This window comes from Perognathus longimembris, chromosome 2, assembly GCF_023159225.1.
Source record: "Perognathus longimembris pacificus isolate PPM17 chromosome 2, ASM2315922v1, whole genome shotgun sequence".
Lineage (NCBI taxonomy): Eukaryota > Metazoa > Chordata > Mammalia > Rodentia > Heteromyidae > Perognathus > Perognathus longimembris.
In genome coordinates this window covers 12,798,283-12,823,823 of record NC_063162.1, presented here as the reverse complement: position 1 = coordinate 12,823,823, position 25,541 = coordinate 12,798,283, and the positions used below count along the sequence as shown (strand labels likewise).

The following is a 25,541-nucleotide window of genomic DNA, read 5'->3' as shown; positions in this document are numbered from 1 at the left end:
CATGTCCCTAAGGAATGCTTTGCTTTTCATGTCTTTTTCCCCACTCTTCGAATTCTATATACATATGAGAGAAATATGCAATACTTGTTTTTCTGGGTCTGATTTATTTCACTTCACAGGCCAATCTCCTCCAGTTCTATCCATTTTCTTGTAGATGACATAATTTCCTTTCCCTTTATAAATGAATAATACCCCCATTGTGTACATATACCACATTTTCTTTGTCTATTCATCTATTGATGGGTCCCTAGGCTGAGCCCATAGTTTGGCTATTGTGAATATTGCTATGACAAAATGGATGTATCAACATGTCTATAGTAAGCTGACTTGATTTTTCCATGTGTATACACAGGAGTGATGTTGCTGGATCATTTGTCATCACCTCTATTTCTCCAGCACCAATAATGGTGATAATCTGGGTGCATATGTTTCCTTCCCTAAAATTACTTTTCCCTCAGGTCAGTTTCCAGGTACACTCCAGGATGGAACAGTACAAGCATTTTTATGGCTTTTAATCCATTTAGCCAGATTATTTTCCAGCAGTCATAGGTCCACCTACAGTACAACTAACCATTGGCAAAAAAAAAAAAATCCTGATCTAATGTCATTCAAATTTCAGATTTGGTGATATAAGTTTTTACATTTAAAACTGTTTAAGTGAAAGCATTTGGTCACTGCATGTTTTTCCAGAAATGTTTCTCCTGTGAATTGTTGGTTCACATCAAAAGTTGATTTTTATGGCAATAAGATGATTTTGCCTGAGATACCTGGCAGCAGGTTGGGGACCTTCCAAGTGTGTTCCTAGGTAGTGTGCAAGGAGCCACACCTGGAGAAGAATTGGTTCGTGGGGGTAGGGTGGGGGTTGCCAGTCCTGAGGTTTGAACTCAGGGGCCTGGGTACAGTGCCTGAGCAGTTTTGTGCAAGGCTAGTGTCCTTCCACTTGAGCCACAGCTCTACTTCTGGCTTTTTGGTAGTTAAGGATATAAGAGTCTCACAGACCTCCCTGCCTGAGATGACTTTGAACCATGAAGCACAGATGTCAGCCTCCTGAGAAGCTAAGAATATAGGCTTGAGCCACTGGCACTATTCCTAGCCAGGGACCCAAGTCTTAAGAATCTCTGATTCTTCATAGCCTATCTATATATACTTTTAATGTTTCTCTTCAAAATACTCAAATCTAAATAGAAAGGCACCTCATAAGAGTGGAGCCGTTTTCTTCATGCTATTTAATGCTATGCAGGAGATGGCATTTGGCCTGCACCCTGAGCTTTCCATGGGGTCATATCTGAGATACAAATATCCTTGAACTTCTCCACGTTTCCTTCCCTGTTACCAGTTCATTGTCATATAATGTTACCATCTTGCCTTGTCCTGACTGCTTCTGGTGTTTTCTGTCCTAGCATCCCCATGCCTCTCGCTTCAGGAAGTCCATGTGAGCAGGGAGACCATTGGGAAGATTGCTGTTGCCAGTAAAAGTAAGCCTGTGTTTACCTACCCCTGCCAACACCCATTCAGATTTCTGTGAGAGGGAGCACGAAAAATCCTGCTCCCCCTCAGAGACCCCACCCCGCTCCCAATTCCCTTTCACAACATGGCCAGGCATTTTCTCCAACCAGGGGCTTGGCCAACTGACTCTTCTTGGAAAACATAACAAAGCCCCAGTCCCAAAAACAGCCTCAGTAAATTTTTGGTTGCTCATTTCTTGGCTTGCCTCTAAAGGCTCCCTATCAACCACCAACCACCCAACCACCTCATGTTCCACCATATTCCTTCCTCTCCCATCCTAGTCAGAGACCTTCCAAGTGCTCAACCTGCGCTGGATTTCCAAGGCACCCTACCTATCCCTTCCTCCCTTCATTCAAAGCAGCTCCAGTACTTCCTTCTTGAGAGATACCATCTTCCTGGTGATCCTCTCAGAGCCAGACCATTGGTCTTCCTTCCCTGCTCGTCCTGGTACTTTGGTTTCAGAAAGTCACAAAATGTCTCTGCTCTGTTTTCCTCATTGGTTCAGTAGAAGTGAAAACCAAAAACAAATCTCTGCAGATTTGGGGAGCAGGGGCTGTGGTAACTAAAAAGGTACGAGATTTCTTCTTGAGGTGAGGACAAATGTTCTGACAGCATAGACTGTAGCAGATGACAGAAGTCATCCACGAATCTGCTAAAGATGTTAAAGTGTACACTTGAAGTGGGAGAATTGTGTGGCGTGGGCATTTAACCTCAATAAAAATTTCCAAGAAATATATTGAGTAGTTATCTGTCCCAGGGTGGCTGTGGGAATTAACTCAGTTGAGTTAAATCTAAAATGTCTCCCGACATGTTTGAGGCAGTGAGGCAGGGAGGAAAAGGACAGCCAGAGTGGCTCCAACTGCTGCTACTTGAACTCATGGATCACATTGCCCCACCTGTTGGTCTGACTGTATGATACCCTGTGACTATGTGACCATGTGACCTAGATTATGGCTCCTTGAAGGCTGGGACATGGCTGTTCCAGGAGACTCTTCTTCCTGAGCACAAATTGGGGCTGAATAAGCATTCACAAGCAGGTCCTTACCTGGGAGTCTTTGTGATATGGAAGAATCTAGTTCATCCAGCCCTGTCTGTCCCGTTCTCTCCAGTGATGTGGTGCTCAGCGGCGCTGGACGTCCTGTTTCTGTTAGATGGCTCTCTCAGCATTGGGAAAGGGAGCTTTGAGCGGGCCAAGCACTTTGCCATCACAGTTTGTGACACACTGGACATCAGCCCTAAGCGGGTGAGTACCAGCCTTGTCAATCTCTGTATCCAAGTAGCTTCAGTTAAGTGACAAGAAGTCCTTGAAATGACGTTGTCCTTTGAGTTAGTGACCCTGGGCGGGGGGGGGGGGGAGGTGAGTCTGACCAATTCATTCTAGTCTGAAGAGTCAAGATGGTGCTCACCCAGGTTGAGCCAAGTGCTCACCCAGATGTTGGAATGAAAGACGGAACACACAGCTCTGATTTCTCAGTAGAGAAGGAAGTTATATTTTCAGGACAATGAGAAAAGAACACTTACTGATCAGATTAGAGTGTCAGGGTGAAGTAAACTCTTGCCCTTTCTTGCAAAGATATATACCTACATTTCACATCTTCCTTTCCTCTGGCTTCAAATATGGATCATAAATACCAGCACACTGTGGTAGCTGTGGTGTGGCTGAAAGGTGTAATTTTGAACAACCCAATAGAAAAATGGACAATGAATGTGGACAGACAGTTGCCAAGAAGCCAAACACAAATGGTCTTTAGGCATGTGGAAGGATTCCCAGTGGCTTTTCCAATAGCAAATCTTGGACCAGCAGTTATTCAGAAATCCATAGTTAAGTGTCACACTCCATGGGCAAACCTTTAAGAAACTCATGTTTCTGTGCTTTCCTGGCCGGAGGGTCAAATGGTGAATCCTCCGTGGAGACTTGCTAACAATATCCATCACAGTGACAGAGGCTTGTTGGCCCTTTGGACCTAACAGTTCCACTTCTAGGAATTCATTCTACCCATACTGCCACTTCTGCAAAGCCATCGCTCCTCGTTACTCATTGCAGTGTTATTTGTTAATAGTGTAAGGTTTTTGGCAATCTGCGTAGCTACAGTAGAGAACAGGTTAATCCACGATGGATTAATGATGGAAAAACCCAGGCACCTGTAACAAAGTGAGTGAGAAAGTGCTCTGACAGGCAAAGGCACCAGAACAGATAAGGGTAAAAAGTAAGATGCGAGTGGTAAGTAGAATAGGTTGCTTTTTATATACAAACAAAGAGGAATGAATAAAAGCCTAAACTGTAATGGCAGGTGCAGGCATACAGAAAGGAGAGGGGCGTGGCTTATAAGGGGCCAAGGGTAGTTAGTGGTTGCCATGGGAGATGAGGGTAGTAATAGAGCAGATTAGGGCTCAACTCCAGAGGGAGACCCAGCAATACAAATTTAGAGAAACACATTCTAGATTTTGAAACACATGGACCTGCTACCCCAAGCTCAAGTTTAATAAGAAGGTGTTTCAGATTGGCAAGTCGTAATTATTTGAATTATAGACTAGTCACATACAAGTTGAGGAAGGAAGTGGTATGCCAAGATGACATTCCTGGGTTAATTCCCAGTAAAACATCCAGGATTTAGGAGCACACATAGCTTATAATGAGGGCCAGGATTTCTGCAGAATGGCATGTCCCTGGGCCTTAGGCACTGGTTTGGTCTCTGCAGATACTGCAGCAGATGCTATTCTATCTGGCCACACATAGCTCTGAGGCTCTGAATATGAGGTCAGTTAGTGTAGATCCTAAAAGGGCCAGGGCACAGGATGGATGATGCATTTCTACCTCCTCCTGACAGTGCTTTACTTTTCTTTGTTGTTGTTGTTGGTCCTGGGGCTTGAACTCGGGGCCTGGGGACTGTCCCTGAGCTTTTTAGCGCAAGGCTAGTGTTTTACCACTTGAGCCACAGCTCCACTTCTTGCCTTTTATTAACTGGAGACAAGAGTCTCATAGACTTTCCTGCCCAGGTTGGCTTTGAACTGCAATCCTCGGATCTCAGCCTTCTGAGTACCTAAAACTATAGGCATAAGCCACCCTGCCCAGCTCAGTGTCTTACTTTTCAAATGATTCTCTCTATGAGTCCTTCCACAGTGAATTGTGGAAGAAGAAATCCTTAACATTTTGAGAAGATAGCCTGGAGACCCCTGAGGATAGCAAGGAGGAAGAAAATAATGGTACCAATTATTAGTGAATATTTTACAGTGGAGGAAACAGAGAGACCAAGTGGTCACAGAGCAATCTCAGGAGAGACTTACATGTGGAAGAACCAGGGCTCTTGGCTCTCAGCCAAGGACTTGCTCCTTGGGTCATGTCTTTCCCAGTGGGCAGCCTCACTGAGGGAGAAATGACACTCAGAACCCATACTTTACTATCACGTAGCAAATGGACAGCCAGCCACGAGGTAGTGCAGGGAGTCTAGGAGGGGAGATGGAAGACAGGAAGACAAATATGTCAAGGAAGTTTGTGGCTGGTGCTATGAGGAGCAATCCCTTGGGCCTAGGAAATGTAATCTCAGTGTGGCTAGGCCACTATGGCAACTGAGTTTCTAAAGGATCACTTTAGGTTAGATACTGGCAGATAGACAGGGCCTATCACGGATAGCCAAGAAGGTGAGGGGCCTGGAGATGTCCATAAAGGAGGACCCTAATTATCATTGTCACCTGGAAGAGAACGCAGAGTGGGCTATCATATTAAGAAGGCAGAACCTTCCATTTGAGCTCTAGAGAGACTATCTCCTAGCTAGAGGAAATGATGTCTTCCTGGGTTGAGCAAGTATCTTGACTGAGCACACAGACTACCCTGTGGGGTGATTTCTGCCTTAGAGTAATTTTTTTTTTGTGGCTTCCGTTTTTATACTTTTTATTGCTGTATTTTTGTGGTAATGGGGCTTCAAGCTTGATAGGCTGGTGCTCTATGCTTTGAACCACACCTTTCACCTCTTGTTCATACTGTTTATTTTCAAGATAGAGGCTTGTGAACTTTTCTGACTAGGCTGGCCTTGAACCTCAATTCTCCCACTATTAGCCATCGGGTAGCTAAGATTCCAGATGTGACGCCAGCGCCCAGCGCCCAGCTTATTGCTGCGATTTTCTGTCTCCTTTTCATTGTGCATAAGGGATTTGATCGGCACTCTGTTTTGCTTTCAGAAGAATTTTCAAGTAGTTTTCAGTTGAGGCTTTGTGAGGATACTCTACTCCTGAGGTGTATTGAAGGTGTTTGAAGTCTTCCTCTTAACACTAAAAGCTGAGAAGTTCACTTCCTGCTCTAATAGACCGATTAAAGCTATTGAAGCACAGTGATTGCAGTGTGGTGAGAAATGTGGGCGGGTTTGCTTCTGAGAGTACAGTGAACTGAAGATAAAAGGCAGTTATTTGCTTCCAGACCACCAATTAAATTAAGTGCCTTACTTATTGACTTTGCCTGTTTCCTGCCTGTTTTGTTTTGAAGTTGTATCCTTCCTGTTTAACTCAAGTAAATAGACCCAGCTGCTGGTTTCAAGGAATTTTTTTTTCTTTCTGCTACTTACCTAATCACGTGTATATTCTTGTTTTAAAAAAATGTTATTAGCATAAATCAGTTGTACAAAGAGATTTCATTGTGACATTTATGTACATACAAATTTACATATAATACAAAAGATCCTGCTATCCTCCCCTCTTTATCAGAAAGGATAGCTTAGGCTACACCTCATTCTGACTTCCATCTTTTTACTATCACATCATCTTGGAAGAGGATCCATATCTGCAGATAGAAATCTCTTATTCTTTTTTTTTCTTCAAATTTTTATTATCAAACTGATGTACAGAGAGGTTACAGTTTCATACGTTAGGCATTGGATACATTTCTTGTACTGTTTGTAACCTTGTCCCTCATGCCCCCCTCCCTCCCCCCTTTTCCCTCCCCCCCCCCCCCCCCGTGTTCAGTTCACTTATACCAAACAGTTTTGCAAGTATTGCTTTTGTAGTTGTTTCTCTTTTTTTACCCCGTGTCTCTCAAATTTGGTATTCCCTTTGAATTTCCTACTTCCAAAACCAGTAAACACGGTTTCCAATATACTCAGATAAGATTACAGAGATAGTGTAGGTACAACCACAGGAAGGTGATACAAGAACATCATCAATAATAGAAACTACACATACACATAGGACGTTGAAAGTAGTTACAACTGTGATATAACAATTGTTTCCATAACATGGAGTTCATTTCACTTAGCATCATCTTATGTGATCATAAGGGTATAGCTATTGGGCCTTGTGATGCTCTGCTATGGCTTGCCTAAACCTGTACTAATTATTCCCAATAAGGGAGGCCATAGAGTCCATGTTTCTTTGGGTCTGGCTCACTTCACTTAGTATAACTTTTTCCAAGTCCTTCCATTTCCTTACAAATGGGGCAATGTCATTCTTTCTGATAGAGGCATAAAATTCCATTGTGTATATGTACCACATTTTCCTGATCCATTCGTCTATGGAGGGGCATCTGGGTTGGTTCCAGATTCTCGCTATGACAAATTGTGCTGCGATAAACATTGTTGTGCTGGTGGCATTACTGTGATTTTGTTTGTGGGCTTTTGGATAGATACCCAAAAGTGGGGCTGCTGGGTCATAGGGGAGTTCTATATTGAGCCTTCTAAGGAATCTCCATACTGCTTGCCAGAGTGGCTGAACCAGTTTACATTCCCACCAACAATGAAGTAGGGTTCCCTTTTGGCCACATCCCCTCCAACAATTGTTATTATTAGTTTTCTTGATATATGACATTCTTGCTGGGGTGAGATGGAATCTCAATGTTGTTTTGATTTGCATTTCCTTTATGGCCAGTGATGTAGAGCACTTTTTCATATGTCTCTTGGCCAGTCTCATTTCCTCATCAGAGAAGTTTCTTTGTAAGTCTTTAGCCCACTTGATGAGGGGGCTATTGGTTCTTTGCGGTTTTGTTTTGGAAGAAGGTAATTTTTTTAGTTCTGCATATATTTTAGAGATGAGGCCTTTGTCTGTTGAATGTCCGGTAAAGATCTTCTCCCAGTCTGTGGGCTTTCTGTTTATCTTGCGAGCTATGTCCTTTGCCGTGCAGAAGCTCTGCAGTTTGATGCAGTCCCATTTGTCCAACCTTTCTTTGATTTGTAGCCTTTCAGGGTCTTTGTTAAGGAAGTTCTGTCCTGTGCCAAGGAGCCCAAGTGTTTCTCCTACTCCTTCCTTTAGTGTTTTCAGGGTGCCTGTTTTGATTTCAAGGTCTTTAATCCATTTGGAATTGATTTTGGTGCAGGGTGATATATAAGGATCTAGTTTTAGTTTGTTGCATGTGTTGAGCCAGTTTTGCCAGCACCACTTGTTAAAGAGGCTATCTTTCTTCCATACTATTGTTTTAGCTCCTTTATCAAAGATTAAGTAGGCGTAGTTCTGTGGGTTCAATTCTGGGTCTTCAATTCTGTTCCATTGGTCTTCAGGCCTGTTCCGGTGCCAATACCAAGCTGTTTTTATTACTATAGCTTTATAATACAGCTTGAAGTTGGGTATTGTAATTCCTCCAGCACTGTTCTTTCTGCTTAGGAGTGTTTTTGCTATTCTAGGTCTTTTATTGTTCCATATGAATTTCTGGATTGCTTCCTCTATTTCATTAAAGAATGGTGTTGGGATATTAATGGATATTGCATTGAATTTGTAGATAGCCTTTGGCAATATTGCCATTTTGATTATATTAATCCTCCCAATCCAGGAGCATGGGAGGTTTTTCCATTTTCTTAGTTCTGACTTAATTTCATTTTTCAAGCTTTTAAAGTTCTCATCAAAGAGGTCTTTCACTTCTTTGGTTAAGGTCATTCCTAGGTATTTTATGTTTTGGGGGGCTATTGCAAAAGGAGTTGCTTTCCTGATTTCAGCCTCGGTCTTCGGGTTGTTAGCATAGAGAAAGGCCATAGATTTTTGAAGGTTTATTTTATATCCTGCAACTTTGCCAAAGTTTTGGATCAGCTCTAGTAGCTTGGGGGTAGAGTCTATGGGATCCTTTAGGTATAGGATCATGTCATCTGCGAAGAGAGAAAGTTTAACTTCATCTTTTCCTATTTGGATCCCCTTTATATTCTCTTCTTGCCTAATTGCTCTGGCTAGGAATTCTAGTACTATGTTGAAGAGCAGGGGAGAGAGTGGACATCCCTGCCTTGTTCCTGATTTTAAAGGGAATGGCTTTAGTTTTTCACCATTTAGGGTTATGCTTGCTGAGAAATCTCTTATTCTTATAGCCAATTTAATACTATGTCATAGGAATTGACTGAGGCCTAATTAGCCAACCCCATAATAATGGGCATTAGTGATTATAAATATACTGTGATTTTGTAAATACTTGGTTGCATATATATGGAAAGCAATCTAAAAGATATACTCCCAGTAGCCTTGTGTACTTTTAATTTTAATGAATACTGACAAATTTGCCCTGAGGATGCTGTGCTAATTTTCATTTCTCCCAATGATGTCTACAAGTGCATGTTTAGCTTTGTGGATATTGCATTGGTGTTTCTGCTAAGGGGAAAAATGATATTTCTTCATGCGTGATGGGAATATGTTTTCCCTAACAATGAGAAAGCCAAACATGTTTGCACTCATGAGCCATTTGTAATTTCTATTCTGTGACCTTTGTTTCTATACTTGCCCAGTTCCTGTTGATTGTTGGCCTTTTTCATATTGCATCCTATAGGCACTTTATATATTAAGGAAACAAACCTTTTGTCACCCAACAGAAACTGCAAATAATCTTGTCTTTATTTATTTAATTGTTTTATTGAATTAAGCTATGTTTTGCACTGCATAGGTTTGTCAGAGATTTTTCTTGTTGCTTTCGGTCAGATTTATCAGTCCTTTTATAACCTTAAAAGGTTTTTGTTTTTTTTACCTTAAAGGATTTTTAATGCTTAAAGCTGGACTTTTTAATTTGTATGACAGTCCTGGGGCTTGAACTCAGGGCCTGGGAGCTGTCCAGGAGCTTTTTTTTTTTTGCTCAAAGCTAGTACTCTACTACTTGAGCCACGATTCTACTTCTAGCTTTTTTAGTGGTTAGAGAGAAGAGTCCCCTGGCCTTTCCTGCTTGGGTTGGTTTCAAAAAGTGAGCCACAGTTTTCAGCCTCCTATGTAGCTAGGATTACAGGAGTGGTGCCCAGCTATAAAGCTGGATTTTTATCCTGGTACACCTCTAGTGACAAAGGAATTATTCTAAGGGTTCTACTAGCATATTCCTAATTAGGTTTTTTACAGTGAAGTCTTGAATCCACTTGCAATTTGTCCTTAATGTTTCATAGGTGGCTATCCAGTTGTCCTGGTCTCATTTGCTGACTTCTAGACACCTTTCCTCCGCTAGTTTGAGATACCATTTCCCTCATTTTTTGTGTGTGCCAGTACTGGAATTTCAATTTAGTGTCCATGGCGGATGCCCTACCACATAAGCCACGCCTCCAGTTCTAGTATTCTGCTGATTCCTGGGGGTGGGGTGGGAAGGAGCTTGGAGGATTTATCTGCCCTAGGTGGGTTTGGAAACACAATCCTCAAATCTCAGGCTCCCGAGGAGCTGGGATTACAGAAGGAGTCTCCAGTGCCCGTCTAATACCCCCTCCCTTTTTTCTGTCATACAGTACATTCAAGGGTAATCAGGGAAGAGCTGTTTGTCAGAAACTTCTTGGATTTGTCCTTTTTTCTGTCTTCTAGTGTCCATCACCCCACCTGTCAATACAAGATTGACATTTCTGGTTTAGATGCCAAGTGGCTTCCTGCCTGTGGGAGGCCAGTTGGGCAAGCTGGGGACATCAGCTCATTATCCAGAACAAAAGATTGCCTAATTGTTTGAATGGGAATCGCTTTCCCTACTGGAAATCTTGGCCAACACGCAGATCAACTTTAGCTGTAGTATTACTTTGTTCTGGGGACTGAATGTCCCCAAGTCTGACTCTGGTTTACAGACCTGGCCTTTCTCCAGGTTGGTAGAAACAGTCCCAGAGGTCCTGACCACATAGCGAAAGATTGGGGGCTGGTGGCTGTGGTTGGTGATGGTCCCCCAGTGGTGGTGTTTGGGGTGAACTTCTGTTGATCCCTCTATTGGGTCAGCAAGCATTCTGCTAAAAGTCTCTGTTGGTTTCTGAGAAGGCAGACCTAAAATCAGGCTTTAAGGAAAGGCCAGATGTCCCAAGTCCTGGACCCCTCTCTTACTAGCCCTAGGCAAGTGAGCCCTTGTACATGACCCTTATTCCATGTCACCTGCACATTTTGGTCTGTGTAGGAATAATGTGTATTAGCCGTGCTTACAATGATCACGTGAGCAAATGCACAACGGTGCCTGGGCCGGGAAGGCAGTCAGCAAGATGAGCAGAGATCTGTCCTAAAGCTAATCACAGCTCCATTGAAAACGTTGCCAAGGGGCTGGGAATGTGGCTTAGTGGTTGAGTGCTTGCCTAGCACGCATGAAGCCCTGGGATTGATTCCTCAGAAAAAGCTGGAAGTGGTGCTGAGGCTCAAGTGGTAGAGTGCTAGCCTTGAGCAAAAGAAGCTCAGGGACAGTGCCCAGGCCCTGAGTTCAAGCCCCAGGACTTGCAACAAAGAAAAAGAAAGAAAACATTGTCAGGATGTATAGTTGCCTATGGAGGGGAGGGGGTCATGAAACAAGATAAAAGGCGTGACCATTTTCTTCTACATTCTTGGCTGGGCAGTGGTACTTGTTGGTGAACAGGAAGCAGGGTTGGGAGCCTTTCCCCTCATTTCTTTCTATTTTGGAATGTTTAATATTTGACCCCTCATCCCCATCTTCTACTGCTACAGGTCAGAGTGGGGGCATTCCAGTTTGGTTCCACTCCTCATCTGGAATTCCCCTTGGATTCATTTTCAACCCGAAAGGAAGTGAAGGCAAGACTCAAGAGTATGGTTTTCAAGTGAGTATGATCAGATACCGCCATGGTTGGGATGAGGCCAGCTGCCTAGAAAATTATCCCTCGCAGGGATCAGCCCTGGTCTGAATACTTACTGAGATATCTGTGGGTTGCATCCAGTGCTCGCTCTATGCATAGAAAGTAAAGAGAATTTCCTTCTCAACACCATCCCTCCTTATTGCATTAAAATGTGCCCATGGGAATTTAAATGCAAGTGAAAAAATATTTGCTGGCATTATGTGTAGTTGTCAGCTGCTTGGGACAGAGGCTTTTCAAGGACTGGACTGCAGTGAAGCGTGTGGGGCTTCGGGAAGGACACTTGGTCCTAGTTGCCTGAGGAGACCCCTGCTGCTTGGATGGTTCACCATGCTTCTCCCAGAGTCATTTTTGTAGTCTAATAATAGAAGAGTCATTCTGCTACTGAGAGTGCTTTAAAATGAGGAATACCTGTTTATGTGCTTGTCTGTGTACATTCTGAATAAATGTATGAGTGATGTGTATGTGGATGGGGTGGTGACTTCTGTTACAAGGCAGCTGGTGGGAATGTGTTTGCCCATAGGTTCACAGAGGTTTGGTACAGTACTGTCTGGTGTCTGGAATACTAGAGGATATGGTTGAAAAGGTGTTATTGAGACTTGATTCTACTTTTCCAGCAGAGGGCCCAAAGGATGGCATGACACAGCTCTGTAAAGAAACGCACTTTCAGGGCTGGGAATGTGGCCTAGTGGTAGAGTGCTTGGGTAGCATGCATGAAGCGCTGGGTTCGATTCCTCAGCACCACATATACAGAAAAAAATCAGAAGTAGCACTGTGGCTCAAGAGGTGGAGTGCTGGCCTTGAGCAAAAAGAATCCAGACAGTGCTCAGGCCCTGAGTTCAAGCCCCAGGACTGGCAAAAAAAAAAAACAACCAGAAATGCACTTTCTTAGATAGGATTTCCTTCTTTCAGTGGCTCAGTTCAAAGTACTCACTCTCTTAATGAGGTTTTTTTTTCCTTTTTGTTAATGGAGAGTGCTGGAGGTCTAGTTTGTTGTTGTTGTTTTGCCAGTCCTGGGCCTTGAACTCGGCCTGGGCACTATCCCTGGCTTCTTTTTGCTCAAGGCTAGCACTCTGCCACTTGAGCCACAGCACCACTTCTGGCCATTTTCTGTACATGTGGTGCTGGGGAATTGAACCCCGGTCTTCCTGTATACGAAGCAAGCACTCTTGCCACTAGGCCATATTCCCAGCCCCAGCACATGGTTTTCTTCAGCCTGGTTATCTACCTTCCCACCCTTGAGATGCTGAACTGAGACAAGAATGGGGGTGACGCATGAGTTAGGAGGTGGGTGTTAGATAAGACTTGTCAGCCTGGAGTCATCACTACAGGTTGAAGGAGACAATAAACAAATGCCCATGTGCATACAGAATGACATTATTATATAATATAACAGAAGTAAGTGGGCAGAGTGAGCTCCAACTTCGTAGAATAGGTGGATTTCTACTCATCACTGTGGTTTGGATGGTAGAATTGGAATAACAGGAGCTCGACTGATTTCTGACTATCTTCTCAATTTCTATCTCCCACCTCGCTGACATATGTCTTCCTTTGTTCCCCCCAATGGCTTCCTCAGAGGAGGACGCACAGAGACGGGCCTCGCTCTGAAACACCTTCTGCACGGGGGGTTTCCTGGGGGCAGGAATGGCTCCGTGCCCCAACTCCTTATCATTGTCACTGACGGGAAGTCCCAGGGGCATGTGGCACTGCCAGCCAAGCAGCTGAAGGAAAAGGGAGTTACTGTGTTTGCTGTGGGGGTCCGGTTTCCCAGGTGAGTGCCTCTTATCATTCTGGGGGCCTCTTGAGGACATCCTGGGGACCATGACAGCAGAGAGGGTGTCAGAGTTTCCACCACAGCAGTGGCAAGACTGGAAGCTGGGAAAACAGATCCTTGCATGTTTCTGCCTTTTCTGTGAGTTGCTATTTGGGGACTTGGCATATAGGGTCCCAGCTTGGGGAAGTCAGCGTTTTGTGCTCTTTAGCGTTGTCTGAATAGATTTTGTGGCAAGTGCCAGAAAAGCAACTCAAATTCATTTGAGAAGAAATGGAAATTCGTGGAGTCATCTTACTTCCTGGATTGAATCAGCTATTCATGGTGGTGGTCAGGGCTTCAGTGCCATTGAAATTCTTTCTCTTGAGTCAAGGATAAAACACACCTGTAATCCCAGCTACTTAGGAGGCAGAAGTGGGAAGATCATGGCCAAAGATCAGCCCAGGCAAAAGCAAGATCTTAACTGAAAAACAAGTGGAGCAGGAGCTATGGACAGAGCGTTTGGAATTGAATTCAGGGCCTTGCATGTCCTAGGCAAGTGCTCCACTTCTGAGTTAAATTTCCAGACTTCTCTGCCCCTTATTATTATTTTTTTTCAAATTTTTATTATCAAACTGATGTACAGAGAGGTTACAGTTTCATACGTTAGGCATTGGATACATTTCTTGTACTGTTTGTTACCTTGTCCCTCATACCCCCCGCCCTCCTCCCCCTTTCCCTTCCCCCCCTCCCCGAGGTGTTCAGTTCACTTACACCAAACAGTTTTGCAAGTATTGCTTTTGTAGTTGTTTGTCTGTTTTTGCCCTGTTTTTTTTTGTTTTGTTTTGTTTTTTTTTGCCAGTCCTGGGCCTTGAACTCAGGGCCTAAGCACTGTCCCTGGCTTCTTTTTGCTCAAGGCTAGCACTCTACCACTTGAGCCACAGCGCCACTTCTGGCTTTTTCTTTATATGTGGTGCTGGGGAATTGAACCCAGGGCTTCATGTATGCAAGGCAAGCACTCTACCACTAGGCCATATTCCCAGCCCCTGCCTTATTTTTAAAAATAAACATTGCATTAAAAATTTTGGTTATGATATTCCCATACACGTGTGTAGTATATTTTAATCCTGTCCCAATTTCTTACCAAGCAGTTTCTCAGCATCGTTTTGCTCCTTCTTCATAGTCCAGTGCCATCACACCCAGTGTTGCTTTTGTCTTGGGTTCTAATGACAGTGTCCACTGGCCACCTCTTTTGGACATTTCACCTGGACATCACCACACTGCTGGCTTTCCTATTACTAGTGATCCCTGTTTGCTTTTCTCCTGTTATCATTTCAAATTGCTTTCTGATAGATGGTTTTTCTCCATTACCTGTGAGTTTTCCAGAAGCAGTCACCTGAATCTGTTAAGACTGTCTCACATATGCACTGATGGTTATGAGGGTGAACCCCACCTCTGAGTTAGTGACTGTGCACATCACTTGAGTTGACTTCTTGGTCCTTGCCTTCCTCCTAGTTGGATAGTGTTGCTGTGAAGCAGTCTCTGAGCCAGTAGGATGGTGCTGCTGTTCCCAAGGAGCTCTTGATCTCGGAGATGGGTGGGAAAGAAGAAGGTGGGCGTGGGGCTTGTGTCATCGGAACCTCTCTACAGGTGGGAGGAGCTGCACGTGCTGGCCACTGAGCCCAAGGAGCAGCACGTGCTGTTGGCTGAGCAGGTGGAGGATGCCACCAATGGCCTCCTCAGCACCCTCAGCAGCTCTGCCCTCTGCACTCCAGCTGCGCCAGGTAGGACCATCCAGTCCACCAGCCAGGGACCTTGCACAGGAGGAACAAGGCATGGGGTGGGCGGCATTTCAGAGGCAAGAGCTTTCTTAGGGAGGGAGGGGGAAACGGAGGGAGGCAGGGAGGGATGGAGGTTAAGAGACAGGCAGCTTTTCCCTGGGCTTTGTATTCTGTTCCCTGTGACCTGCCCTGTGCATTTCCCCAGCGAGAACCCTGATGACTGATGACCCAGGGATTGGGGCCCAGAGCTGGGGTAGTGTCCTGTCATTTCTTCAGTCTGCTCCCCTGCCTTGATAGCCCTGGAGGAGTACAGGATGACCCTCAAAGCTAAAGCAATGCTCACCAGATAGAAGGTTCACGTGCGCATGCTCTGTTGGAAGCCATGGAGTGAGAGTCTGGCGAGAGTAGATGCTCAGCTTCCCTGTGCTCTGAGAGAAGCCACAGGTGCCCGGCTGACAGCAGAGCCACCGGGAACGGCTGCTTCTGGGGAGCAGGGATGGAGGTGGAAGGTGTCCTCTTCTTGTGTCTTCTCCACCGGCATGTCCCACGGAAAGACTGCAGGGTTGAGGCTCACCCGTGTGAACGCAAGACACTGGAGACCATCCGGGAACTCACGGGCGATGCCCTGTGCTGGAGGGGATTGCAGCGTGCAGACGCAGTGCTGGCCTTGCGCTGCCCCTACTACAGGTTTGTCCATGAGGTCTGGGGCCCTGGTGCTGGACATAGCTGTGGAGTGTGTGACAGGGACTGGAGGAGACTGGGACCCAGCTCTGTGGGAGGAGAACGGACACAGCTGCGCCCATCAATCTGCCAGTCGTAGCACAGAGCCCAGCTGGCCTGAGTGGTTGGACCAGTGTTACCAGGAGGGTCTGGCACAGGTAGTGGCTTTTGTATCCAGACTTGACCCACCAAAGCCTGGGGGAGAAGTGGGCACATGAGCTCTCTGAGCGAGGACTTTGATCTTTAAGAGGCCACTAGGGAAGGAGGGAGTGTGAGAGATGCAGCTTTTACCTGGACATTGTATTCTATCTCCTATGACCTGCCCTGTGGGTTTGGAAGAAAATATTTTCTTTTTGCCAATACCAGGGCTTGAACCAGGGCCTCACCCTCAGCTTTCTTGCTCACGACTGGTACTCCGCCACTTGAGCTACACCCCCTGCCTTGTTTTTTGCTTAGCGAATTGCAGATGGAGTCTTACAGACTTCTGTCTGGGGCTGGTTTTGAACTGATATCTTCCACATCTCAGCCTCCCTGAGTAGCTAGAATTATAGGCACAAGCCACCAGGTTCCAGTACCTGGCTAGATTTCTTTTTAATGAGCAGGTAGTTTAGTTAACATTTTTAAAATTTGACATGCCTTTTATCCCACTGTACTTCTGGAAAGGCCCTGTCTCAGAGGTGAGCCTGATCTGCTTATCACTGGCAGGAAGCTTGGGCAGGATCTTATTAGAAGGAGCCCTGAGGGGAATAGTTTGTTTGCTTGATATTTTTGCCAAGGCCCAAGATCCTCCTGGGGTCTGCTGAGGATTTTCTCCTGCTATAGAATGACTTATCCCAGAGACCCGAAACAGGTGAGCGAGAGCCATACACTGCTGGCTGGCTCCCTCCTGTAATCCAAGCTGCTCAGGTGGCTGAGATCTCAGGATTGTGGTGTGAAGCCAGCCTAGGCAGGAAAGTCTGTGAAACTCTCATTTCCAATAAATACTCAGAAAAGGCCAGAAGTAGCACTGTGGCTCAAGTGGTAGAGCGCTAGCCTTGAGCAGAAGCAGCTCAGGAGCAACACCCAGGCCCTGAGTTCAAGGCCAGGACCAGAAAAACAAAGTGGGTGGGGGGGAGGTGAATGAGGTCCAGTGGGCCGAGTATGAGGCTTTGGAGTAAGGGGTGATGGTTGAAATCCCAGCCCTGGTGTGGCCCAGTGGCCATGCTACTTTAGGTAACCTAGCTCCGCCCTGGGAACCCACGTAACCTCCTGGAAAATGGAGGCTACTGTCTCATCAGGGAGCTGTGGATTCAAGGTAGCAATGGGGATACCTGGCACATGGAAGCTACTCCAGGGGAATGCTGGCTTTGTGTTGTCAAAGAATGCTAAGAAGTCATAGAGTCCCATGGTTCACAAATATGCTTGAGCTTCAGAGCCTTGTGGAGCTGCTGGTGCTGAGCAGATAGAAGTAGCACAGTTAGAGTGAAGGGACAGGGCCAGAGCACTGGGAAGACCTAGCACCCTGGTCATCCTGTCCCCTTCTCTCACCATCAAAGTGCCAAAGAACACAGTTGAACACTACAGGTCACATCATAGGGCACTGGAGGCTAGAGAAGGAAGAAACAAACCTGGTCATGCAGCCCCACTTCAGTAGCTGGATCCCCAAATTACCCCCTTCCCACCACCTCCTTTGTTGTGGGCCTCAGAAAAATAGCTTATAATAAAAAAAATGTTCCTAAGTTTGGAATTTTGCATACAGAGGTCTCTAATTCCCACTGTGATTGCCAATTTATATTGTCTTTCTTTTTGAAATCATCTCTGGGTAGTTTGAAGCATTCTTTAATGTATGTGTACACAGAAAGAAAGGAAACAATGTAATCTTTCTTGACCCACTCTGCATTGGAGTCTTATATAGTTTGTGGGTTTTATAATCTTCTTGGAAACCTTTGATCTCTCCATCACTCTGTTTCTTTGGATCATAGCTGGAAGAAAGTGTTGGTCAGCCACCCCACCAGCTGTTATAGGACCACCTGCCCAGGTACGTTCTGCCTTCAGTTCACCGGTTCTCTCTGAACACTGGATCATGTTTATCTGATATCTGGAGCTCCCATTGTCTTCCTGTGCATGTATGATGGGGGGTGAGCAGCCCTTCCTGTGCTTGTTTCTTTTCTCACCTTCTCTGTTGCAGGTGTTGGGCTGTTTTCCTAGTAAACAGTGGGGAAAGAAGGGAGTTGAGCCCTTCAGGATTTGCTCCTCTCACTGTCCGGCTTCAACTCTGTCCTGTTTTGTTCGGGTGTTAATGGGTATTTCTCTGATAGGCCCTTGTGACTCGCAGCCCTGTCAGAACGGAGGCACGTGCATTCCAGAAGAAATGGGCCGGTACCGCTGTCTCTGCCCACTGGCCTTCGGAGGGGAGGCCAACTGCGGTATGTATGCTCAGGACTTCCAAGACTACTGGGGGGCACGAGAAGCCTGCATTTGGCCTTCTTTTACCTCCTTTTTTTGTGGCTCCTGAGGAAAACTAGCCCTTGAGATGTATAGAGCCATCCACTTTCCCAGTACCTCACCTGGCATCTCCTGATCCGGCCTCTGAGGCTCCAGGAGTAAAGAATCCAGGTGAAAGGGCTCTAGCAGGACGGCGGTCTCTGCTTATCAGCTGGAGGTCTGCCTGATGTTTGAGTATTTTGGGGGCTGGTTCTGGCAAGAACCTTTTCTTCTTTCCTCTACAAAAGAGGAGCCCCTTTTAGCTGTAAAGATGTGAAGCCAAGATCGTATAAACTTCTACTTTTAGATGGGTTTGTGTATAGTGCTTAGGATGCAGGGAGGGCTTCTCACTAGTGTGTGCTGCTGAGTTCATTCCAGAGCCATAGATCTGTACCTGGAGCTCAGAACTTACCTCCCCCCAAAGTCCACATGATCATAGAAGTAACTATAAAAGGCAAAGGAGGGAAGCTTCTAGAAGACCCTGTAAGAGCATGCCTTCATGATCTTAAACCAAGTAAAGATTTCTAAGGTTATAAAAATCACTAATTGAGGGCTGGGAATGTGGCCTAGTGGTAGAGTGCTTGCCTCATTTACATGAAGCCTTGGGTTCAATTCCTTAGCACCACATACATAGAAAAAGCCGGAAGTGGCGCTGTGGCTCAGGTGGTAGAGTGCTAGCCTTGAGCAAAAAGAAGCCAGGGACAGTGCTCAGGCCCTGAGTTCAAGCCCCATGGGTGGCAAAAACAAAACAAACAAACAACAAAAAAAATCACTAATTGAGGTTTTAAGAAGGAATTAGAAAATGGATGCAGTTTGCTTTTGTTATGAGTGTACTAGTACCCGGCTTGAACTCAAGGCCTTGTGCTCACTGCTTGAATATTCATGGCTGGTATTCTACCACTTGTACCACAACTCCAGTACAGTTTTTTTCTTTTGCCAGTCCTGGGGCTTAGACTCGGGGCCTGAGCACTGTCCCTGGCTTCTTTTTGCTCAAGGCTAGCACTCTACCACTTTAACTACAGCACCACTTCTGGCTTTTTTTCTGTATATGTGATGCTGAGGAATCAAACCCAGGGCTTCATGTATGCAGGTAAGCACTCTTAACACTAGGCCACATTCCCAACCTAGTCCAGTTTTATTTTATTAGTTAATCGGAGATAGGGTCTCACTGTCTTTCCTGCACAAGCTGGTTTCAAACCTTGATCCCTTAGGACTTATAGGTGTGAGCCACTGCTCCCTGCCTTGCATTTTGTTTTCTAAAGAAGTAGCTGAATGAAGACCCTTAGCCAGAAACAGGTTGGGAAGCTCCCCATAGATCAGTCTCAAACTCAGTGGCAAACGATCACTTAAGATCCAGAGGCCTCAGTTTCCCTGCCTCATGTCCCTCCTAGGAGGAGGTTTCTCTGACTGACTGGTGTGGGGGCATCTTGAGTGGAACTGATCCTGATATGCACTGTGCTCTGGCTAAATTGTGACCGTGGGTGTCACTGTGATTCCCACAGCCCCCAAACTGAGCCTGGACTGCAGGATCGATGTCCTCTTCCTGCTGGACAGCTCTGCGGACACCACCCTGGAGGGCTTCCTGCGGGCCAAGGCCTTTGTGAAGCGGTTCGTGCAGGCTGTGCTGAGCGAGGACTCGAGAGCCCGTGTGGGCGTGGCTGTGTACAACAGGGAGCTGGAGGTGGTCGTGCCGGTGGGCGAGTACCCGGATGTGCCAGACTTGGTCAAGAGCCTTGACCGCATTCCATTCACGAGTGGCCCCACCCTGACGGGCAAGGCCTTGCGGCAGGCAGCAGAGCGTGGCTTTGGGATCGCCACCAGGACAGGACAGAACCGTCCCCGCAGAGTGGTGGTCCTCTTCACAGAGTCACACTCCCAGGATGAGGTCGCCGGCCCCGCACGTCACGCAAGAGCCAGAGAACTGCTCCTGCTGGCCATCGGCAGGGTGGCTGTGCGGGCAGAGCTGGAGGAGATCACGGGGAGCCCGAAGCATGTGATGGTCTACACAGACCCCCAGGACCTGTTCACCCAAATCCCAGAGCTGCAGAGAAAGCTGTGCAGCCAGCCACAACCCGGTAAGGTCACAGCGCCTGACCCAGGACCAGCCAGCCAATGGGATGGTCTGTCCTTCTGGTGACGGCTAACCAGTGTTCTCTCCAAGCGCCCATGCTGGAGGCTGGAGCCACAGGCCTGCCTTTTGGTGTGTCAGCCACGTGACCAGTAGGTTCTCAGAAGGTGGAGAAAATGGGTCGAGTAATGATAGCACATTCGGAAGGGCTTTTGTGAAGATTAGGCAAGAACAGCAATACACACACTTCGTACAGGCTTGGCAAAGTTTATAGATGTTTTATTTTTCACAATCATTTTTAGTAGTGCTAACAAGGAGCTCTAAATCTGCCAAGCCTGTTCTAGGACAGCAGGTTTCCGACTTCGTTGATGGAAATGCACAGGAGGAAATGAGTTCCTTGGACACACTTGCACAGACACGTGCATGCACATAGATGCAGCACATACACTCGCACGTGTTCATGCTCATGCACAATGCACACACACGTCCGTGTACCTGCACACACACGTCCACATGCATGCAATACATGCACAAACATTTTATAAATATATACCCGGGATATGTTTTGATATTCTTCTGTCCTGCGCTGTTTTATAGCCCACAGAAGGGAGCTGCTGTCTGAGGGTGCAATGGGAACAGTAGCTCTGGGAATTGGCTTTGTTCAGCACTGGGGAGGAGTCTGGTCACCGCTGGAGAGATCATAGCTGGCACACATTCTTGACTGGGTGCCCTGGGTCCCCTGGGACAGGGGACAGTGGGAAGCTCTTGGCTTCTCAGCCTCAGGCAAGAGGCTTTCCTCCTGTAAGAAGGTAATGATTGGACTGTCCACTCTCATTCTGCCCCTTCAGGCTAGTCCCGGGTAGAAAACAGTGTGTTTTTTAACAAGAAGAATTTCTGACTGATTTACAGATAGCAAAATGTGACAGTAGCAGAGAGTTCCCTTGAATCTCATACCCATTTTCCCTTCTTGTTAACACCTTACATTATTATGACACATTGTTACAAGTTCACAAGCTCTTATGGAGGCATTATTACTTTTTACTACCACAATTACTTTAGTCCCACTTCCTTCATTTTGACCTAATGTCCTTCTGTTTACAATGCTAGCCAGGATCTTACAGATACACGGTGGGCTGGTCTCCTCAAACTCCTTGTGCTGTGACAGTTTCTTGATTTTCTTTGTACTAGAATGGCTCTGTAAAAGCCAGTAAAATCAGGTGCTCAGACCTTCTGGCTCCATACTTAACCTCTCCTGTTCCCTCTGCCCCATACCTTTTTGGTGGGCTTCTGAGAGCTGCGCAGTCTGGTCTGTAGCCTTTCTGTGGCCTCCCTGCAGCCCCTTTTCCCTGTGTGGGAGGCCCTGTACCCTACCAGCATCAGTGTTCCCCCAGTTTTTAGCTGAGACACCAACACATCGGAGAAGCCCTGAGCCCTGTTGAGCTCTGCCCTCCTCTGCATTTCCCCATGGTGCTCACGCTCATTTAGAATTCTCACTTCCTGCCTGTGCTCCACCAACTGTCAGCCGGTGGAGGGGGGCATCGACCTCTCTAGTGCCTCAAGTACAGTGGGGACCCCTGGGGGAGCACGTGGTAGGGAGCTGGATGAAAGCACAGGTGGAGATGCTGTGACAAGAGACCCCGAAGCCCAATGGCTTCCGTGTGCTCGAAGCTCCTTCCACAGTTCACAGGAGAGTGACCTTGGGTCAGCAGTGGCTTGGCTACTTTGAGGCCCAAGGTCACCGTCTCTCAGACAGCAAAGAGTTAGGGGAAGTGGAAGGCAGTCTAGCTAGGTTTTCCAATGCCTGCTTTTTATTCCAAGGGAGGAGTGGCCTATGGGCATGAGGAGGAAGAAATGAAGGAGAGAGGGGAGGAGGAAGGAGGAAAGGGAGGAGGAGGGAGGATGATACTGCATGGACAGACAGCAGAGGCTGACCTGGGCTCTGGCCAGGCCCGTTTGGGGACTCGTCTCTGCTTGCTCCCGCAGGCTGCCAGACACAGGCACTGGACCTGGTCTTCCTGTTGGATTCCTCAGCCTCCGTGGGGCCTGAGAACTTCGCCCAGATGCAGGGCTTTGTGAGGAGCTGTGCCCTCCAGTTTGACGTGAACCCGGATGTGACGCAGGTCAGCCTGGTAGTCTACGGAAGTCAGGTGCAGACAGCCTTTGGGCTGGACACCCATCTCACCCGCGCTGCCGCTCTGCGGGCCATGAGCCAGGCCCCCTACTTGGGTGGGGTGGGCTCAGCCGGCATGGCCCTGCTGCATATCTATGATAAAGTGATGACTGTCCAGAGAGGTGCCCGGCCTGGGGTCCCCAAGGCTGTGGTGATGCTCACTGGTGGGCGGGGGGCAGAGGATGCAGTTGTCCCTGTCCAGAAGCTGAGAAGCAATGGCATCTCTGTCTTGGTGGTGGGTGTGGGGCCTGTGCTGAGAGAATCTCTCAGGAGACTCGCTGGTCCCCGGGACTCCTTGATCCACGTGGCAACTTTTGCTGATCTGCACTACCATCGGGACACGCTCATCAAGTGGTTATGTGGAGGTGAGTGGGACAAGCTGGGCCCTTCAGGGCGCCCCTGAGACAGGAACCCTCTGGAGACAGGCCCCCTGGAGCCTCCACAGAACAGGTGCTCAGGTTTCACATGCCAGGGTTTGCACTAAATCCCATGCTCTCGCCAAGTCCCGCAGTAGGTGTAACTGCCTCCATTTGACAGCTAAGAAGCAGGGAACTTAACCCAGACGCTCCTTCCCAAACTTGAGATTCGTGCCTTCCGTCAGATGGATGGTATTTTTAGGAAAACTACAGCTCCCCAGTGCTGTAAGCACCCTGTGTGTACACTGATACAGGTAGCAGATGACAGACTTTAGGGCTGGAGAAGATAGGAAGATGTGTAAGATGCTGCACCTCGAATCAGAATTGGGCTTGTTTAGAGCGGGGGTCGTTTAGGTGTGACCCAGTGTGGTCCTGGTGACCACGTTCTCCATTGCAGAAGCCAAGCGTCCAGTGAACCTCTGCAAACCCAGCCCATGCATGAATGAGGGCACCTGTGTCCTACGGAATGGGAGCTACCGCTGCGCGTGTCGGGGTGGCTGGGAGGGCCCCCACTGCGAGAATCGTGAGTATGAGAATGGGGGGGGGTTGTTGGGGTGTACTCTTGGTCCTGCCATAAGTCCTACACACTACTGAAGACAGGCCTGCCATTCAGTCCCTTGTTCATTCACCCAGGAAGCATGGCCATGGGCAGCGAGCCTCAGGAGTCCAGGGGATCCAGAGTAACGGGGATGAAAACAGAGACTCAGGCAGGTGGGAGTTGGTGGGCATCCTCTTTGAGTTTTTCTTTGCTCAGTGGCATAGGAAGAGCAGCCATCCCCTGAGAATATTGCCATGGAAGAGGAGTTGAGGTCTGGAGAAGGAGGAAGGAGCTGTTGGGAGAGTGACCTTGCCAGGAATCAGCAGACAATAGTGTCTCCTTGGCACAGATTAGCTTCTGACAGCCAGGGAGTGGGTGAAGGGTAGTCAGATGGAGTTGTGATGGCCTCTCTTGCTTAGGGTGGGGGGAGGGGGTGTTGAGTTGTGGAGGAAGAGGGACAGGAAGGGGCTTACAAAGACTCTTATGCCTTCAGAGTTTGCTTTCTTCTCCAGGGGTACTGAGGGGAGATGCCCCCAATACACGTGCCTCCCGCCATGATCCTGCAAGACAGCAGCCAGCTCCCTTCTAGCAACTTCCTGGACATCCCGGAAGCTGAATGCTGCCCTCAGCAAAGTGGGTCTCTCGGGGCCATTTGCATGTCCATTTCTTGCTCTGGGCAGAGCCTTGCTGCTCACAAGCCTTCATTGAGAAGAAGGACATCCCAGCTGCAGTCGCTGCTGCTTGATGACAGCAATAGCAGCTGATGTCACTCACCAACAGTGCTGCTGCAAGTGTGATGTGTCAGTGCTTACTGTCTGTGCTGGGTTGTACCTTGTCCAGGAAGTCACCTGCCACTTTCCCTCTGAGGAGAAAGGGACATTTGATGGCCTAATTGCTCATCACTTTGCTGGCCACAAATGCTAGACAAAATGTTGCATCAATAATGCATTTACTGAAGTGTGAGGAGGACCAGAGGGAAAATGTATAGTCCTCTTCATTTCCGGAATGATCTCTCATGTGCATTTAACTCGTAGTGTAAAGAGGAATTCAGCTGGCTAGCATTTGTGAATTCTTCTGGGGACTGGATCTATCTATACTGGGGAGAGAACTGAAAAGGTCTCAGACTAGAATTTGCAGGTTTTATCTATAAGGGAGGGACTGAGTGCCCAGGGCTTCCTTTTCAAAAAAGTGTACTTAGGAGGGGTTCGTGGTGATGGGCATATTAAAAACTCCATTTATCCTACTTCTACAGGACAAAGAGTAGAATTCTAGAACTCAACAAGTGAACAATAAAAAAGCTCATAGAGTTTTGCTGTTTAAAACATAGGTATTGTGTTAAGTTTTTGTTTTGATTTGCTTTTCATGCCCAGTGTTTAAAGGAATATTACAAGAGACATGGTTGGCTATTTATTTACCAGAGATATTTTGTACCTATGTGACAACAAGAGTTATTTGGATTTTCTTCTGGCAAACTAGGTACTTGGGAATCAGTATTCAGAAATAAGTGCTTCTCCTTGGGCAAGTTGTTGGACTTACACTAGAAGTGTTTATTGAGCTCTGACAGAAATCTGGATATATTATTATAGTGTTTTTGCTTTTTTTTTTTAGCATATTTTAATGTGTTCTTTTATATACAAAAATTCGAGGCAAGGCTACTTTGCTTTCAACAAACTTTAAAGAAATTCAGGTTTTCTGCAATTAGAAACATGCTTCTAGAAGTATCACTGTGGTATGTTGAAGGCATGGATCTGTTCTTCCAAGCATTGAGTTGTGACAATCGTTTGTGTTAGAGGGATATTTTCATTAATAATTAAATTTCTTGTTATCACAATATCCTTCACAGATGACAGCATCAGGGCAGAATCACCTGCCCACCAGAGATTCTGAGCAGTGCTAGCATAGAAACTATGTGAATTCATTAAGATTTGTAGAAGGTTAATTGTTTTACCATTGGGGTCATTATCATTAGGGATAAATGCATGTCTCATTTGAATTACTTAGACTTCAGCAACAAACTGGTTTGATGTGTTAAGAACTTTCCCTGTTTCTTTCTAGGAGCTGGGGTCTGGCCCTTGAATAGCAGCAAGGAATTGATATCTTATTGTCTAACCAACCCAGCACATTTCTCTGATTTAAGATAAACCTCTAGTTCTACTTTCTT

At 46.6% G+C, this 25,541-nt stretch overlaps 1 protein-coding gene and 1 long non-coding RNA gene across 2 annotated transcripts in view; one reads left to right on the top strand and one right to left on the bottom strand.

Annotated features, from left to right (window-relative positions):
- Positions 1-13,948, bottom strand: part of LOC125346039 — a 23,796-nt gene extending 9,848 nt beyond the window's left edge. Inside the window, exon 1 of the long non-coding RNA XR_007209850.1 lies at positions 13,917-13,948. This is a non-coding gene — a long non-coding RNA (uncharacterized LOC125346039). The remainder of the gene's footprint in view (positions 1-13,916) is intronic.
- The window catches only part of Vwa2 (von Willebrand factor A domain containing 2), a 25,794-nt gene extending 253 nt beyond the window's left edge, over positions 1-25,541 (top strand). Inside the window, exons 2-13 of the mRNA XM_048338206.1 lie at positions 1,401-1,475; positions 2,616-2,749; positions 11,332-11,441; positions 13,051-13,245; positions 14,875-15,008; positions 15,560-15,692; positions 17,687-17,742; positions 18,023-18,130; positions 19,691-20,263; positions 22,240-22,791; positions 23,240-23,365; positions 23,893-25,541. Coding sequence (XP_048194163.1) covers positions 1,401-1,475; positions 2,616-2,749; positions 11,332-11,441; positions 13,051-13,245; positions 14,875-15,008; positions 15,560-15,692; positions 17,687-17,742; positions 18,023-18,130; positions 19,691-20,263; positions 22,240-22,791; positions 23,240-23,365; positions 23,893-23,969 — 2,273 coding nt within the window. The 3' untranslated portion in view covers positions 23,970-25,541. The remainder of the gene's footprint in view (positions 1-1,400; positions 1,476-2,615; positions 2,750-11,331; positions 11,442-13,050; positions 13,246-14,874; positions 15,009-15,559; positions 15,693-17,686; positions 17,743-18,022; positions 18,131-19,690; positions 20,264-22,239; positions 22,792-23,239; positions 23,366-23,892) is intronic.